The sequence below is a fragment of the Myotis yumanensis genome, unplaced genomic scaffold (assembly GCF_028538775.1).
Source record: "Myotis yumanensis isolate MYYU_CA2020_CCGP unplaced genomic scaffold, mMyoYum1.0.hap1 SCAF_17, whole genome shotgun sequence".
NCBI lineage: Eukaryota > Metazoa > Chordata > Mammalia > Chiroptera > Vespertilionidae > Myotis > Myotis yumanensis.
Genome location: NW_027223768.1, coordinates 9,824,490 through 9,843,868, shown reverse-complemented (window position 1 = coordinate 9,843,868; position 19,379 = coordinate 9,824,490). Strand labels below are relative to the sequence as shown.

At 42.0% G+C, this 19,379-nt stretch overlaps 1 protein-coding gene across 2 annotated transcripts in view; it reads right to left on the bottom strand.

Annotated features, from left to right (window-relative positions):
* Positions 1-13,406, bottom strand: part of LOC138996299 (transcription termination factor 2-like) — a 35,265-nt gene extending 21,859 nt beyond the window's left edge. The window contains exons 1-7 of one of the 2 annotated variants that reach the window (XM_070397393.1): positions 13,367-13,406; positions 13,185-13,287; positions 10,838-10,924; positions 4,749-4,815; positions 2,111-3,106; positions 1,691-1,805; positions 868-1,056 (exon numbers count right to left, since the gene is read on the bottom strand). In XM_070397393.1, coding sequence (XP_070253494.1) covers positions 868-1,056; positions 1,691-1,805; positions 2,111-3,106; positions 4,749-4,815; positions 10,838-10,924; positions 13,185-13,287; positions 13,367-13,394 — 1,585 coding nt within the window. In that variant the 5' untranslated portion in view covers positions 13,395-13,406. The remainder of the gene's footprint in view (positions 1-867; positions 1,057-1,690; positions 1,806-2,110; positions 3,107-4,748; positions 4,816-10,837; positions 10,925-13,184; positions 13,288-13,366) is intronic. The other variant, XM_070397394.1, reaches the window with a different exon arrangement.
* Positions 13,407-19,379: the final 5,973 nt, after the last annotated feature.

The window sequence follows — 19,379 nt, the reverse complement described above, 5'->3', positions numbered from 1 at the left end:
ACTATTTTAATGGGATTATTTCCAAAACCTTAATAATCTAATTTTCCTCTAGGTGACTCAGTCACCATTATGAGTAGGGATGATGCTGTAACACAGTAACGTTTTCAAAACATTCCTGTGCCCCCCTGACTACTCTGCTACTTTAACAAGTATGCCTTCTCTGTGCCCTTCTAGACGAACCATAGCTTCCTCAGGCAGAGTATAGAGCCCCTTGTGAACTATGCTCTTCAGCTTTCTCCCGTCTCCCTTTTCTCCCCGTCTGCTTCCTTCTCCCCCCTTCCCTTTTCCTCTAGCAGTTCTCACTGGGGGGAAACTGGTCACTGCCAGCCAACCTGAGCTCCTGGCTCGTGATCAACACGCCAACCGATCCTATTACATATCCGAGGCTCTCCCTGAGATCTTCATTCTACAGTTACTTCTAAATTCATCATTTTCTGAAAAGTTCAAGATGAAAATGTTGAGCTACACAGGGTGTTACTGCTCTTGATGGGTCTATTGCTATCGGTCTTTAGTCATGTCATTCCTCTGCTCTGCTTAACAGGCACAGAGGGAAGACAAATGTATCTGCTGGTCTACCTACTTCACCAAGCTGTGAGTTCAAGTTTCCATTCACATTTACTACTGACTCCTACGTGCCAGCCCCTGGCTGACTGATCAAGGTCAGTGAACCAGGCAGACGCAGTGTCTGCCCTCACAGAGATCTAAACACACTGTGCAGAGCTCAGCTGAGCATCGAAATCTTTCTCACACAGGCAACTAACAACTCAGGAATGGCTTCGCCTTCATGTGCGCAGAAAGACATCTACCAGACAGAATTTTACCTCCTAGGGGTAGCTATTCACAACAGGGCCAGGCCCTTGATCTTACCTCCATAGCGCTGACTGGACTGTCCAGCAGCTGCCTGGCTGGCAGCCTTCAATCCCAGAGAACCCAGAGGCTGGAGAGCCTGACCCTGCAGCTGTAGGGGTTTGGGTGGCACCAAGTGGGGAGGGGCAGTGGTAGTTTTGGCGAAGCTACTCTGTTGTGGTACTTGAGTGCTACTCTTCTCATCTGTGCCTGTTCAAAAAAAAAGGGAAGAACAGATTAAAGTTCAGAAAAGTAAAGGAATTATATGTGAGGAGAGGGCAAGAGAGAGTGGGATGAGCACCATTGCAATAAGCTAGGGAAAGCTTCCTAGAGTGTGTGCATAAAACTATGGGAAAGAGAGGTGAGTCCACAGGAAATAGGAGGAAGCTTTTATAAATTACACTTGTGATTTAAAAGGAAGCTCAGAAGCAGATAATGAAATGGAAAGGTGAATGAGTCAACATTCTTTATCAAGATGGCTTCTCCTGCCTGGCCAGTGTTGCTCAGTGGCTGAGCACTGACCTGTGAACCAGGAGGTCACAGTTTGATTCTCAGTCAGGGCACAAGCCTGAGCTGAGGTTCAATTCCCAGTTGGGGTGTGTGTGTGTGTGTGCAGGAGGCAATCAATGATTCTTTCTCATCATTGATGGTTCTTCTTCTCCCTCTCCCTTCCTCTCTGAAATCAATATATATATATATATATATATATATATATATATATATGTATATATATATATATATATATATACACACACACATGTATATATATTTCTTAAAAGATGGCTTCTCGAATGTCTCTTGTAAAGTTCATGCAAACCTGAGTTCTGAGGCACAACCCATTTACCTTGCTCTGGGGAGAGGGCAAGAGCACTGAGTGTTTCCTCCAACTCCTGAATTTGCTTGAGCAACTTCTGACCTTTGTCTGGAAGAACCTGAATGTTCACTGACGCCAGTGTGCTCTGAAAAACAGGTCCCATAAAACGATCGCTCCTCTCCAGTTGTTAAATACAGCTTCAGATTAAAATACCTAAAATGCTAAAACTCTGAAAGTATGATCTTTTAACTATACATGTGAAAACCAAAACTTTTTTTAAGCCCAGCTGATTTACCAATCCTGAAAATATAAACACAGGAAAAGGCAGAAGTAAACACCCACCTATAGACCTTTGAGCACATTAACATCTTTAACTCGTTGGTGGAGTCCCTCTCTGCCCAGAGTAAGCAAAGTCCTAACCTTCAAAAGGAAGCACAAGGCAGTAGTTACCTTCTTTTGTTTCAGTTGTGTTGTGAGGTGCGCACGTTGGGATGCTGGGTCTGAAGGTTCTACCTTCCTGGAAACACCGGAGGCAGGGGAAGTTTTTCTTTGCACAGTTTGACCAGGGAATGGAAGGTTCTCCTTCTTTTGTGAGTCCGAAGTCGTGTCTAAGAATGAGGGAATCCTTGGCTGAGAGCAAACGAAAATAACATCATCTTCCTCACCACTGCTGGTGTCCGCCTCTCTCCTCTCTCCCAGGGACGACCCTGCAGCCGGTGGCGCAGGCTGGGTGGCTGGGCCCTTTGGAGCAGGCGCAGGATGGGCCTCTGCCTGCGCCTGGAAAGGCCCCTGGAGCAGCCCCTTCTGGGTGGCCTGCGTGCTGAGGCCGTCCTTGGCCTTTGTTTCTCGAGCCTCCCGAATCTTGGGCTGCTCCTTGCTGAGGTGTCCTGCTTCCAGGGGCTTGCTTATTGGGTTTTGGCTGTGAACAGTTTGAGGCAAAGGCCTGGTCTTCTTTTCTCTCAGAGGTTCTGATTCTTTTTGGAAATAATGACTCTCACCATTCAGGTTCTCCTGAGGAGCCGCAGATGGTTTTCTCAGCTCATTATCATGGCACTGCTTGGATTTCATCTCAGGAACGTTTCTTTTGTGCGTCCCTTCAATTCCCTTTGCTTCACACCGAAGCTCTGCTTTCTCCCCTCGTGGCTTCTCTTGACCTGCAGATTTTTCCTTTACCACCCGGCCAGATGAGAGATCTTTCTCCACCCAACAGTTAGATTCAGGCTTCTGTTCCTTCTTTTGATCCAAGAGTGGGTCTTCCTTTTCCCTTTGCTTTTTATCAGCTATCTTTTCCACATCTTCACCTTTGATGAGCTGTTTCCACAGAGACGGTTCTTGATTCTTGTCAAGTACCTTGAACGGGTTTCTCTGCTGGATGGAAGGATAATGAGATGGCTCAGATGCATGTTGAGACTTGCTGGTTACAGAATGCTTTTTGGAATTAGGATCCTACAGGAAAAAGAACATGATCCTATATAATAAAAGGCTAATATGCAAATTGACCAAACAGAGGAATGACTGGTCACTATGACGTGCACTGACCACCAGGGGGCAGATGCTCAACGCAGGAGCTGTCTCCGGTGGTCAGTGTGCTCCCACAGGGGAGCGCGGCTCAGCCAGAAGCTGGGCTGACGGCTGGTGAGTACAGCGGTGGTTGCAGGAGCCTCTCCCGCCTCCACGGCAGCGCTAAGAATGTCCAACTGTCAGCTTAGGGCCGCTCTGGAGCAGGCCTAAGCCATCAGTGGCCATCCCTCGAGGGCTCCCGGACTGCGAGAGGGCACAGGCCAAGCTAAGGGACCCCTTCGAGTGCACCAAGTTCATGCACCAGGCCTCTAGTCTAATATAAGATATTAATGCAAACTTCATTTCTAGAATGCCTTTTTTTTCCAGGAGAAATGGAAACAGTAAAAGCACTATAATATTTCTGAACATTCCTGGGACTATCTCTGCCTCTAGAAAATACTCCTGTCAAACTCATGAAGTATTTGTTTCTTAACAGCACTTTCAATTCTTGGCTCCTTCTCTGTCCATGATCACTGCTTTCCAGGCCTCCAGGAAATGTGCTAACTAAATCAAAGAGCTTTTCTAATAGCAACAGCCACATGAATTCTTTTCATGAAAAACTATTTGCTCAGGATGAACTTTTCCCCAAACCAAATCAAGGTCCTATGCTTACTTGTTTTGGAAGATCTCACTGTGGAGTCTAGAATCATAAGTTCAAGTTATCCCTCCATCAAAACAAGTCTCATCACCTCCCTAGGTCTAGTTCAGTGATGGCGAACCTTTTGAGCTCGGCGTGTCAGCATTTTGAAAAACCCTAACTTGACTCTGGTGCCGTGTCACATATAGAAAATTTTTGATATTTGCAACCATAGTAAAACAAAGACTTATATTTTTGATATTTATTTTATATATTTAAATGCCATTTAACAAAGAAAAATCAACCAAAAAAATGAGTTCGTGTGTCACCTCTGACACGTGTGTCATAGGTTCGCCATCACTGGTCTAGTTTCTCACCTACTGGATATCTGTGGGAGCTCTCCTAGTTCTCGTGTTCTAAGAGCTTATGAATTATAATCAGCTTATACCAATATCAAGGAGATATCAGTCTATAAAAAGATGCTGAAGTTAGTCAAGTAAATCTAAATCAGTGATGGCATTTAAATATATAAAATAAATATCAAAAATATAAGTTTTTGTTTTACTATGGTTGCAAATATCAAAAAATTTCTATATGTGACACGGCACCAGAGTTAAGTTAGGGTTTTTCAAAATGCTGACACGCCGAGCTCAAAAGGTTCGCCATCACTGATCTAAATCTTCCCCTAAGTAGGAGAATATTGACTACCTTTAAGACCTCCGAAAATATTTAGGTAAGTAAAATAGAAGACAGTTAATTAATTCTTTACTATAACCAAAGAGTCCTTTGAATTAAAAGTCACAACAGGGTCTATCTTCCTTAAAGAAAAGAACTTTCAGAGACAGTATGAAGACCGACCAGTTTCTGTTGTACTTCCAAGTTTTTTCAGGTGATGCCACAGATTAAACAGTCTGAACAGAGCAGGTCTGAAAACAGGTGAATAACTCCTACCTGCCATGGGATATATCCACACCATTGTTTCTTCTCAGCCTTACTTCTAGTGCATCGGAATAACAATCTAATGTAGTATAAAACACAAATAATCAAGGATGTGAAAATCCATTAAAACACATGTGAAAGCAAATACTGATTCCACTATAAGAAGAATGTAATGTCTGTGGCATATTAATTATTTTCCAGGACACAGGTTATAAACAACAAGGATGAAGAAACCAGCTAGAGGAAGGACAGACCTCTTCAATTCAGTCTCTTTCATCAGAAAGCAAATCCTCCCTTCTTCCTAAAGGCTGGCTGTCCAACCCAGCATCACACTGTCAGGCAGGCTGGGAGGATTCAAATCTCAGCCCTACCACATAACTACCCCTGAAAATGAAGACACAGTATTTGACTGGCCCCTGTGGCCATTTACTTTCCTATAAAATGGTAAAAAGTAATAATAATCTATAATAATAAAAGCATAATATGCAAATCGACCGAACGGCTGTCTGGACGTCCTTACGGACAACCTTCCAGATGAAGCCGGGGCTGCAGCCTCAGGATCGAGGCAGCCACCACGGCTGTGAAGACCTACTCTTGCACGAATTTCGCTCATCGGGCCTCTAATAAATAAGTACTTACCTCATTTGGTCACTGTGAAGATAACAGAGTCAGATCAAAGTTTGACCCATATTAAGTACTTAATAACTGCAGTCATTACTCCACTCCTGCAGCCACAGGGGCTCATTCCTATATCCAGACCTCTGCGGACAGCCTGGAACACTCCCTTGTCCTTATCTCTACCCAAATTTTAAAAGTCATTCAAGGCCAAGTTCAAGTCTGAATTCCTCCACTTTCTAAGTAATCTTGATTAGCAATAATCCCTTACTGTAGGTCTTAAAGTCACAGAAGCACCTGGCATTTGAACACATCCAATTTGGCATTCTAACGTGTGCAGATAGGACTGCTCAATGACCTTCCTATGTCTAGTTCTTACCCAGTTTTGTCATAGGGCACTTAGGAATATGGGTTCACTGCTTTTACACTAAGCCCCAAGTTAAACAAAAATGGAAATGTAAAAAATGAAACTATAAATATCCTAAGGAAAAAAACCCACAGATGAATATCTTTGTAATCCTAAAGTGAAGGCTTTTCTTGGCATGACTACTAGTATAAGAACCTACAGTTGAGAGACAAAGAATTCAGAATTTCGGCTACATAAGTTTTAAACTCCCATATAATAAAAATACTATAAGCAAATTCTAAGACAAAAAGCAAGCTGGGAAAAGTAATTGCTACACATATTACAAAGGGCTGATATCCTTTACATACAAGGATTACTCCTATTGTACAACACAGTGACCGATACTCCATAACACCTACTAGGTACTGGCTTTACTGACGTGGGTTCTTTAAGGGTTGTTGGGGCCTGAGGTCCTTCTGGCCCACGCCCTAATGCCTCTTTGTCAGCAGCCTAGGTAACCTTCATTGGCCAGATAATCTGCATGCCAATTTTACCCAAAAAGTAACCACTCAAGGAATTTTCTAGACATACCAAGATTCAAGTGTTATTAAAAATATTTTGAGCATCCTACTAAAACCAGTTTCTTAAAGAACTAACTTGTATTATTACTTATAGGCAAAAGAGTATTATTATTTCCACCCATTTTGATCCCATATCCTTGAGAATAAAAAGTAAAAGGGCTGGGGGCAGGGAGAGAAAAAAAGAGAACATGAACTCAGGAGCTCAGTGACAATGTCCCACATTTGTAAATCAAGGTGTGCCGCCTTTATGTGGTAAACACTCGTGTCAAGGCAAGAGTTCTTCCCACGGGTTCTACTGAATGACTAGCATAGCTTCCTTCATTGCCCAACAGAGGGCCATGGCTGAAGGACCAGTCAAATGCTGGTGAGTGGGACCATCTGGTGTTTAAGTTGGAGAACTGCACACAAATGCAGCTGCACTCTAAAGTGTATAGAAGGGGCATAACTTGGCTGCACCTGTCTCCTGCTCAGGTTAAGCTTTACTCATAATGGTATTAATTTGGGGAAATAAAGTACTTAAGTTCTTGAAAAGAAAAGCCAGTTTGGGGGAAGGAGGGGCTGTATTCCCTGAGGTCATTCTCAAGAGTAAACTATAGGAGTTCTGGCTAAATGTATTACTGTTTGCAAAGGACATCATCATCCATGGGCTAGTCTACTTCTTATATTTCCCGCCTGCACCACACAGCTGGATGCATGTTTTTTGTTGTGGTTGTATGCCGCAGAACTTTATTTTCTTCATCCTAAAACAACCTTTTTAAAGCTCTAGTAAATACCTCCTGGTATATAGTGCTTTGGATTTGGGCTAAAAGAATTACATTTAGCATACTTTTTTTTGCCCTATTTTAAAACAATGATCACCTCTCAGCTTCGCCTACCTAGTATGAAGAACATTAATGATAAGTTCTCAAAATTCTATGTTTAGCCTAAACCTCTCTTCAAAGCTGCACACTCAACTCTTTTAGCTGGTTTCACATTACACAAGACATGATTAATCCAAAGCTCTCTTCGTGATCACATCCCAACCCTTTCTTCCTGTCTTGCTTAATGGTATACTCATCACCCATAAACCCCAACTCAGCAACCATTTATTGAGCACTGACAATAACCTAAACACCAGACTAAATGCACCACACACAGCCCCACTGTGTCCTCACAACCTAGGAAAGTCGCCCAGGGCTGCTACCATGATCACTATTCCTGATGAGAAAGAAGGGAAGAAGCATGCTTCAATGCCCTATGGGAAAGTTCGTCTTATCAATTCTCTTTCAGCAAGTTTCCTGCAATCTAAGTGTATCCAATTCCACTGCCACTGCCTCAATCCAAGCCCATTTTTCTCACTAGGTTTGAATACCAGCAATGTAACTTATAACCATGGGAACGTGGATTCCATTCTAACCTCTCTACATTTCTCCTTATCTGTCTGTAAAACAGGGGTATTGAAACTTATCGCAACAGAATCTACGACAATAAGAGATAATGAATACGCTATGTAGCAATTATTTCAGTTGTCCCCTTGCCTCCACTATCTTCACTTTCTAATCTATCCTCCATAGTTCGTTCTTCTTTAATGCAAATTGGATAAGAAATTCTTCAGTGGTTTTCTATCACCTAGAACAGTGTTTCTGCATGATAGAGCCCCCAGTAGTTTGCAAATGGTTTCATGTACTAGAAGCATACTAGCCCCACTATATCAGAGAAAACAATCGAAACGTGAAATTTTTAAAAATTCCATTTAAAACCACATCAAAAACCATAAACATTGAGGACTAAAATTAGCAAAAAGGGTACAGAACTCCATAATGAAAACTATTCAACAATACTAAGAAGAAATTTTAAAGTCATAAATAAATAGGCCATGCTCATGGATTGGGAGATCAATATTATTGTCAATTCTCCTGCAAATGATCCATATAGATTCAGTGTAATCCCAACAGTGCTTCCTGAGGAAATTTTAAAAGCTGATTCTATATTGTATATGGAAAAGCAAAGGACCCAGAATAGCCAGTCTTGAAAAATAAAGTTGGAAGACACACACTATCTTACCTGATTGTGTAAGGATAGACTAAGGCAGCAGTGGAACAAATTGGTAAGTCCAGAAATAGCCCACAAATGGTCAACTAATTTTTTTAAAAAATATTTTTAAATATATTTTTATTGATTTCAGAGAGGAAGGGAGAGGGAGAAAGAGATAGAAACATCAATGATGAGAGAGAATCATTGATTGGCTGCCTCGTACACACCCCCTCCTGGGGATCAGCCCACAACTGAGCATGTGCCCCTGACCAGAATCGAATCCGGGACACTTCAACCCACAGGCCGACGCTCTATCCACTGAGCCAAACCGGCTAGGGCTCAACTGATTTTTTTAATAAGCATTTCTATGGAGAAAAGAATGTCTTCAAAAAACAGTGCAGAAATAATTGCATAGCATTCATTCGATATTACATGGAAAAATAAATAAACTTCTACTCCTATCTCATAAGATATCCAAAATTAATTTGAGGTCAACCATAGACTAAACAAACAAATAAACAAAGCCATAAGCAAAACTATAAAACTTCTACAAGAAACCACTGGAGAAATTTATGATCTTGGGTAGGCAAAGATTTCTTAGAGAGAAGACAAAAAGCACAAGCCATTAAAATATAATAAACTAAACTTTATAAAAATGAAAAAGTTCTGCTTTTCAAAAGACAGTTAAGAAAATGAAAACCACAAACAGAAGAAAATATTCAGAATGTGTATATCTGCCAAGGACTTGTATAGAGAATATATAAAGAACTCCAACTCAATCATAAAAGACAGCACAATATTTAAAAGACAAAAATCTCCGGTTTGGTTCAGTGAATAGAGCATCGGCCTGCGGACTAAAAGGTCCCGTGTCATATTGAATAATTCCATTTATGTAATATTTTTGAAATGGAGATCAGATTCATGACTGCCAGGAGTGAGGGGGGAGCAGGAGTGAAGTGAGTATGGTTATACAAGGGCAATAGGAAGGTTCCTGTGGTGATTGAACTGTTCAATATTTTGACTGTCATGGTGAATACACAAAACTACACATGATAAAACTGTATAGAACTAAATGTATAAGTATACAAATTAGTATAAGTAAAGCTATCTTTACAAATAAGATCAATGAATTGTATCAATATCAATATTCTAGTTGTGATATTATACTAAATTTTGCAAAACGTTACCATTAGGTAAAGTCTACAGGGATCTCTCTGTATTGTCATAACTGCAAGTGAATCTACAATTATCTCAATAAAAATTTCAATTTAAAAAAATGGGCAAAAAATTTAAACAGATATTTCATCAAAGATACACAGATGGCAAATGAGCACATGAAACAAACTGTGGAATTCATAAAATAGAATTCAACTCGGCAATAATAATAAATGAATTACTGATACACACAACCAGATGGAGAATTTCACAGATACTGTTACATGAAAGTCAAACAAAAAAAGAATGTATATATTATGAATCAAAATAGTGGTTGCCTATAGTGGATGAGGAGATTAACTAGAAGCAGGTCCAAGAGCACTTAATTAGGCAATAGAAATATTCTATATTTTGACTGGGGCTTTGGTCATAAGGATGGGTATATACTTCTCTCAAAACTCAACCAGTTGAAAACTTAAGATCTGTGCATCTTATTGAATATATAGCTCAATTAAGAAAAATAGTAAAACAGGCAGTATTCAGGTTATGTGAAAATTGTGAAGATGGCCCTTGAATGCCTCTATTTTGCGGGGAGGGGGTTGGGGAAAATCAATCTAGAATATGTAAATTCCAAACTGCACAGAATCCTATATAATAAAAGGCTAATATGCAAATTGTCCCCTTGGGAGTTCAACTGCTCACTATGACATGCACTGACCACCAGGGGGCGGCACAGAGCGAAGGAAGGCCCTGGCCTGCAGCCAGCCAGGCCTAGGGACCCTACCCGTGCACAAATTTCATACACCAGGCCTCTAGTATCATACAAAGACCATCACACCTGGCCCCTGCCTTCCTGGCCAACCTTATCTTCTGAAGTCTCTACTCAAACATGCGCTAAACTATTACTGAACCAAATGCATGTAATTCTGTTACTTCGTGCCTCTGATCCCTAATGTAGAGCATTAATCAGTTAAATATGACCCCTCCCTTGCTCCTTGTGAATTTCTACTTACCTTTCAATTCTCATGAGAAATATCATCTGACATCTAAATAGACTTTCCTGCCCTTCTGAGTCCCCATAAAAAGGGCAACTAACATTCACAGAGTACTTAACATATGTTAGACATTTTTACACATTACCTCATTCTATTACCAGAATGAGAAAGTTGACAAGTTAATGACCATTGGAGCAGTTTAATCCTGAAATTTTGCTCAGCAGCGAGGGAGTGATAGCTCAGACAATATTCAATACATGCAAAAATACTGCTGTGTTGTTGTTTTTTTAAATAACGAGTATTAAAGAATCCTAGGAAAACATACCTGGCTCTAACTCTTCCAGGCCAGAAAAAAAGAAAAGCAAATGTACTTAGGTGTTCCTTTTGGACACTTACCTATATTCTTTCGTGCCCTGAGTTGGCAGTAAGCCCTGAAGTTCTACCACAAATCCCTCGTGCAGTAAACAATGAGAAACAGGAAGGCTAGAGGGGGAAGAAATTGAAATTTTGTTTTAGAAGGCAAAGAACAGAAGCTAACATCCTACAATTAAATCCAAATTGTAAGAGTCCATGCATGACCTCCACTGAGCTTTTAAATCCCAGGCCTTTCATGTGTACGCGCACTCCTCTGGGGAAAATGTCCACAGCTTTCATCCCCCCCCCCCCCCCCAATAATGCATGACAATAATATCTTTTTCCTGATGACTCAAGTTTTAAAATATACTGTGGTATCTGACCTTTACATTATAAGACCCCAGGAATGCCTGAAGTATCTAAGACTGGCTGGGAATTCCCCCCAGGTTCTTCCATTCCCTTTTTCCTTTCATAACCTATTCGCTGTCACTTAGTTGTTCATTTACCTATTGTAGCAACACACCTTAATTTGTTCATGCTTGGCATAAACTTAACTCCTCTCCCCCAACTTCATATTATGAGAAAATTTGACATTTGAGAGTAATTGGTTTACGTGGAGTACTTTACTTTCCTATGACCTGTAACACTTTTTATTTTGCTTATATTCTGGTTACCAGACATATCCCAAATAGATCAAGTTTATCAAATTACTGTCTTCCAGGCCAAAGTCAAATATTATTATACTAGAGGCCCAATGCACGACATTTATGCAAGAGTAGGCCTTCCTTCCCCCGGCTGCCAGCACCAGCTTCCCTCTGGCACCAGGGACTCTGGCTTCCTTTGGCCGCCAGCAGGCACCCAGGACCCGGGCTTCCCTCGCAGCCCCGGCTTCCTCTGGAAGGATGTCTGGTCTAATTAGCGTATTATGCTTTTATTATTATAGATTAGTTTGTATAGCAGTACATTTGTATAAATGGCAGTCTATATAAGGGTATGTTCCTTTTCATGTAAAACCAAGTCTTATGCTACCATTGATGCTTAATTCCTACTACAGCAGGTCCTCGGGTTATGTCGGAGATCCGTTCCTACAGCGCAACATAAAGGGGATTTTCCCCGGTAAGTTGGAACCCACCTACCAAAGCACCTACGTCACTCACATGGAGCACATACACAGCAGTAATGAAGTGAAACCGTAAAATTTTAAAAGAAAGATAACAATCCCTGACCTTTACTTGTGGTAAATAAATAAAAACATAAAGCACATATGTACATACGTCAAAATGACGGAACTTTTTTTTTATAAATAAATGGGAGATGGCGACACAACCACGAAACGACGTACGTCAAGTCCAACGTAACCTGAGGACTGCCTGTAATATGAACATGCTTTCATGTTTCACGAAACTTGAGCTAGATACAGAACCTAAGAAGCTCAGAATAGAAACTAGAAATAAACAGCAAATCCTAACATAATACGCTGTGACAGCTTATTTTTGGTTGGTTCCTTCTATCTCAAGATTTAACAGTTTTACTCAAAGTCATTTTGTATTTAATTAAAGTGGATCCCAGTAATTTCTTTCAATTAAAAACCTTAGTAGAGGGCTAAAAGGATATTTTCTCGGAAAAGTTAACATTACACGTTGAAAAAATACTTTATTTTCTAGTTGATATCCATTATGTGCTTTACATGGAATAGAGAAAAGTTATTTTTCTTTATCAAGTTCAGTAGAGAGAAGGAAAAAATGTTTAATGATGTGATCGTTTTCAAGTTCTCTAGAGACTGCGGACAGCTGGCACTACAAAACACGAACACTCTGAGAACAGTATTAACTTTTCTCACTTTAAAAAAAGATACTTAATATTGCTGGGTCTCAGCTTCCCATTTTGTAAAACTATAGAGTGCTGAAATCAGCTATCTGATTTTCTTCCGGCATTAACCCCTAAAGTAACTTGCTTCTTTGGGTTATCATTATCACCATTTAAATGCAGAGAATCCTGTTTTTAGATGGGGCCATCGGGGTGTTTTGACCTCCAACACTTAAAAACCAGTTCAGCCTAAAACTAATTCAAAACAAGGCCCAACTATTTCCTACTATGCCTCTAGGTCCTCAGTTAAAGGGGGCGGAGGAGGGGAATGTCCAGGTTGCCTAGGCCCGACAAATCAATAGAAACCCAGAGCTGCAAAGCATCCCCCATTATACGGCTCTTGGGGACCCAGAGAGGGTGAGCAACCAGGCTCGGGTCACACAGCAAGCAGGAGCGGAGCGTCTCCCCAACACCCGCTGCGGTCCTGGGATTACCAACTACTTCAAGGGCCCTGGCTCCGCAGACCAGGGGCCCCGGGAGGCCCCGCAAGGTCACGGGGAGTCGGGCCCAGCTCGGGACCTACTCGGTGGGCTGCACGAAGTCGCAAGCGTCCGCCCGGCACACGTAGAAGCTCTTCCCTTTATTCGGGCCATCGCGAACGCCGGTCTTCAGGAAGCAGGGAGTCCCTGAGGAGAGAAGGTCGACAACAATTACGCCCTGACAGGTGGATCGACCCCGGGGGGCCCTCGGACCCTGGCCCCTCACCATGCTGCGGACACCTAACTAATTCCATCGCGTTCTTTTCCGGGCCTCTTCCACCAAGTCCCGCCCCAACACCTGCTTCCGCTTTTCAGTCGGTCCTCCAGAACCAATCATCAGTCTTAATCCCTCCCATAATTCACCGCCGTGGCATTAATCCCACCCTCTAGCTATTACCAGCCAATCATACTGGAGGTCCGCTCACCTCCAACCAATCATAGCTGCACTAAGACTTGGCGCGCGCAGAAATCAAATCTGAGGCTGAGGCGTGAGGGCGGGGCATTTGGCTGGGGGGCGTTGCTAAGGCTGGAGGGTGGTTTAGACAGGAGGTGGTGGGGGAGAGGGAGGCTTCGCTTGGCAGGAACTCGGGGAGCTACGGGCTGGACTAAGGCTGGGGCGACTCGAGTTTCCACTTAAGACCCTCTAGGGGGCGGCCGTAGAGGAAACACGGATTTACAAACCGCAGGGAGGAGCGCTGCAGAGAAGGCTTGCTCCGTCAGGTGGCCGAGAACGCCGCGAGCTGCCCGGGTCTCCCCGGGGGGCGCTCTGGCGCTGTGCTCGGTCACGGTCATTGGGGAGGACAGGCCTGGAGGAGCGGCCCCCGCAGGAGGAGCCGTAGAACTTGTGGTGCTGGAGCGGCGGGGGCAAGAAGGGGTGCGGGTGAGAGGTGATGGGGGCGTCCCTTAAAGCTGCGTGGTGAGCTGACAGGTCTGCCCCAGGACAGGCATAACGGACCCCACAACAGTCTTTTAAATTTGTGTAGCGCTTTGGACCCCACAGAGTGCCTACGCACGCATGTCTCTCTACTCCACAACCTGGAGAGATGGGCAGCATTTTATGGAGGACCCCGAGACTCGGGTTAAAGCCACTCCCCCCAGGTCATAGAAGCAGCGAACTACCGACAGGTGCCCAGGGGACCGCGCAGCTGCCTCCCGTGTGTGTACAGATACAGGGGTCCTCAAACTACTGCCCGCGGGCCACATGCATATACAAATATTGTATTTGTTCCCGTTTTGTTTTTTTACTTCAAAGTAAGATATGTGCAGTGTGCATAGGAATTTGTTCATAGTTTTTTTTTTAAACTATAGTCTGGCCCTCCAACGGTCTGAGGGACAGTGAACTGGCCCCCTGTTTAAAAAGTTTGAGAACCCCTGGTACAGAATGTTCTCTAGACGCTGGTAGTGTAGGGGTGGAGGGGAACTTTGTCAAACTTTTTTTCTACTAGTATGCTCTGATAATATTAAAAATCGAGGGTGAAATTAAAGGAAAGGGGACTGTATTTGAAATCGCAATCCAAGTTATCCATTAAAAAGGGAGGAATAGCCTAGCCGGTTTGGCTCAGTGGATAGAGCCTCAGCCTGCTGACTGAAGAGTTCCGGGTTTGATTCCGGTCAAGGGCGCATGCTCGGGTTGCGGGCTGAATCCCAGTAGGTGGCGTGCAAGAGGCATCTGATGGATGATTCTCTCCTCATTGATGTTTCTGTCTCTCCCTCTCCTTTCCTCTCTGAAATATATATATATGGAGGAATAGAGCCCTAGCTGGTTTGGCTCAGCAGATAGAGCATCAGCCTCCAGACTGAAGGGTCTCCGTTGGATTCCTGGTCAGGGCACATGTCTGATTGTGGGCTCCATCCCCAGTAGGGGGCGCCGGGCGCGTGCAGGAGGCAGCAATCAATGATTCTCAGCACTGATGTTCCTATCTCTCCTCTCCTTTCCTGTCCGAAATCAATAAAAATATATTTTTTAAAAAAGAAAAAAAATGATTTAAAAAATGGAGGAATAGAAATCAGACTTATTGCAATAGAGATGGTTTCGTATTACAGCTATTGAGGGCCATATGGCCAGACATATGGTGTGGCATGTGCTGCTGTACTTAGTGGGGACAGCAGGACAGAAAAGCTGCAATGTCTAGGAAGCCTGGGCTATATGATCAATGTAAATGTCACGGGGGTCTGGAAGAGGGAAGGCAAACCTCAGGTGTCATTTATTAGTTAAACAAGTACATATTAAATAGCTTTTTGTGTGTCCGGTGTGGACTGGGCACTTCAGAAATAATAGAATTTGTTTATTCATACACACAAAGTTTCTAACAACTAAACAGAAAAGGCTTACTCAATATTTGGTAGAGACTGAACACTTAAATAATCATCTAAAATAGTATTTAAAAGTGAAGATGAGTGGGCTTAGCAGTAAACTCTGTAGGGCTAGATAAAGATGTTCCTGGAACCTAAGTGGAGTTAGTTTATATATAACTACCCTTCTGAAATGCCTATAGATAAATTTAGAGATAAGACAAAGCAAAAACAAACAAATAGAGGCATTTTCATCACCCCCAGGTTATAATTCTTGCACTGAGACATTTTTAAGTACACACATTTAATAGACTCTGTATTGGGAGAAGCAGACCATAAACACTGGGTTTGCAGGAAGAGGGGCATAGTAATTTAATTAGTTTTTGAACAATATCCTTTTGAAACAAGACAAAATCAGGGCCTCCCTAAATATTCCATTCAGGAAGAAGCTCTTCCTCTGTAAGTATCCCAGCCAACATCTCAGGACCAACCCCATGAAAGTGTGCACAGCTAGATCACAGAAAGGGGGAATATTTCTTCCATAAATATGTGATATGCTAGACATCTGTAATAATGTCAACAATAAAAATAAAGGAAAAAATGTTTAGGCTCTGGACAGTTTATCCTACCTAATCATATTCTTAAGAGTGAAAAAACAAGTTTGTCACTGGGTGAAGGGTGGCCATAATATCAGCATAAACTATAATGAATTGTACAACATACACTTTTCAATATATACACATACAGTAGGGTATGTGCATTAACTCTGACTCTTTATTCACATTTTTAACTTATGTCCTGAAATAGCTTGCAGACCTGTGGAGAAACCATTGAAGAATGTGCTTTACAGACCTCTATTTTGAGTCAAATTGAGATCTTTATTTGGTTTTTCTTTAGAGATTCATTTCCTCAAAAGGAATGCCTAGGCTAGGTCCTAGAGCTAGATGGCTTAAATACACCGGTTAATGGTCCAATAAATTCTTTCCATTCTGGGGCTAGTCAAACACAAAGTATGTGATGGGTTTGCTCCCAAACTGGATTGTGGTAATGGCTGCACAACTATATAAATTTATTAAGACTCTGAAGTGCATACTTTAGGTGAATTCTGTGGTATCTAAGTTATCCCTCAATAGAAGCTGTACAAAACAAAGAAACAAAAGATATGATATATAAGCAATGTCAGAACGTCAGCATGGAAAACAAGAGCTAAGGTTAATTATCTAAGCTATTTTGACATCTTAAGGAAATAAGAAGAAGTAAAATAGTAGAAACTGTTCCGTTTCAGACAATGTAGCTCCTTAAGCAGATTGGTTCTCCAATGTGTGAAATGAAATCCAGAGTGGTTTAAACACTCATTGTTGTTTGTGGGGAAATAGAAGGTACGTATTTTCTCTAGTCAGTGTTGTGCTGGCTGGCATATATAAACATGTCAGACATCTAGAAGATAACAGTGGTAAGAGGCTCAGCTAGAACAGCCATCCCTTGACATCTTGGCACTATCCATATGATCTATAATAATAAAAGGGTGATATGCTAACTAGAACGGATGTCCTTCAGGATGAAGCTGTGGCTGGAGGGATGCCTGGGTCCCGGGTGCTAGAGGGAAGCCAGTTCCAGCAGCCGGGGGAAGGAAGGCCTACTCTTGCACAAATTTTGTGCATTGGGCCTCTAGTTTAAAAATAATCAGCAAAGCCAGGTTTCAAGTTATTTGTAAAATTCCAACTTCTATGCAACCTTATTTTAAAATTAAATTATTAAATTGTGTTTTCCAATTAACTGGTAAACCAAAATATATTTAGTTTTCTGAATGTATATCCCTGTGGCTTTTGCTCATTGTTTTGGGATGGGGTGGGAGGGGGTCACAGTTATGACACAAATTAATAGGGAAACATCACTGAAGCCTACTTTTTAAAAATCCTCCCTCGAGCATATGTTTTTATTAATTTGAGAGAGAGAGGAAAGGAGAGAGAGAAAAAACATGGATGTGAAAGAGAAACATTGATTGGTTGCCTCTTGTAAGCACCCCGACCAGGGATCGAACCTGCAACCTAGGTATGTGCCCTGACCAGAAATTGAACCCGAGACTTTTAGATGTACAGGACAACACTCCAACCAACTGAGCCACACTGGCCAGAGCTAACCTAACCTTTTCTGAGGTGTATGCTAGGTGCTTTTACATGCATTCTTATTTCTCATAACTACCCTGCAAGTGGGCATTCTTTTATCCCCATTTTAAAGCATAAGATTTCAAAGTTCAGAGTCCTTAAGAGCTTGCCCCAAGGCCCTGCTCCTAACCTGCCTTAAGAGCCTCTCCTTGGACTTTGGAATCAAATTAATCTTCTCCCAGCTCAAAGTCACTAAGCTGACGCCAGCAGATGGGGACTGGAAGTCATTTTTCGAGATTCCCAATCCAGTTCTTGCCACTGTGGTATTTTTGTGAAGCATAAATTATTCAGTGATTCACGCAAATATTTCACCAACCCCACAGCCAAGCATTCAGATATTTGTGGTACATAGACATGGCTTAACAAATCCAAGAGGGAAAAAAAACAAACCGAGTCCTGCCATTTTCTAAATGATCACTAGGTGGCAGCATATTAACATAAAAACCAAACCGAAGGCCCTCCTCTTCTGAGACTCTATTCTTTTTGCTTAACAATAGGTAATGCTAATTCAATTTCATTTCATTGTGTGCCTTTCAAAAAACGACCATTTTCAATTCGTCCTTTAACACAGGCACAGTCAGGTTGCCATTATAGTAGGAACGACTCTGGTTATAATTTGAAAACACAGGAGACTTTACAAATTCTTTAGTCGTACCAATATTTTGTATGAATTTCAGTGGTGTTAAAATTGTATCCCTATTAACAGTCTCAGGACAAGGCAACCACCGATCTGCTTTCTGTCTTTAGAAATTTGCCATTAAACATTTTTAAGCATTTCACATAAATGGAGTTGCAGAATATGTAGTCTATTGCCTCGTATTCTTTCACTTAGCATCATGCTTTTGAGGTTCATCATGTTATATAGCATGTATCTGTACTTCACTCCTTCTTATTGCTAAACAGTATTCCATGATATTCATTCACCAATTGATGGATATTTGGGTTGATTTCCCTCTGGGGTTATTAGGAATAATGTTATGAACATTAATACACACTTCTTTTTTTAAAAAATATATTTTATTGATTTTTTACAGAGAGGAAGGGAGAGAGATAGAGAGTTAGAAACATCGATGAGAGAGAAACATCGATCAGCTGCCTCCTGCACATCTACTGGGGATGTGCCCGCAACCCAGGTACATGCCCCTGACCGGAATCGAACCTGGGACCTTTCAGTCCGCAGGCCGACGCTCTATCCACTGAGGCAAACCGGTTTCGGCAATACATACTTCTTTATATGGGCATTTGTTTTCATTCCTCTTGGGTGTGGTTTTAATTTCTAAAACATGCATGTATTGCTGTCATGATTTTTTAAAATGTACTGACCACTCTATATAAGCAATTTAAAGCTGCAAACATGTCATGCTAGTTAGTAATTTTTATCAAGCGTGCAATCAACCAAAATCACATATTTCTTTTTTCACACGTGAACTCAAATCTCCCTTACCTGGTGCATCGAATTGCCTGAACTTAACTAGGGATTCTATCTTTCATCTCATTAGTTCTGACCCATCATTCTAACCTGTCCACTCCCGTCAGCTGGCTTATTAGTGCCATCTCCTGACTCCGTGTCAACTGAACACTTGACAAGCTGCTCCCTTTGCCTTCAAGTTGTCAGCAAAAATGCTCAACAGACACTTGAGCACAACCTGGAGAGATGGCCAGGTAAACATGACGCTTAGTTGTCATGCTTTGGGTACAGTCATTTAGTCAGGCACGGAATCCCATAAATGCCGCTTGTTCCTTCTGGTTCAAGCACCTCGCTGCAGATCCTGCATGCTCTAT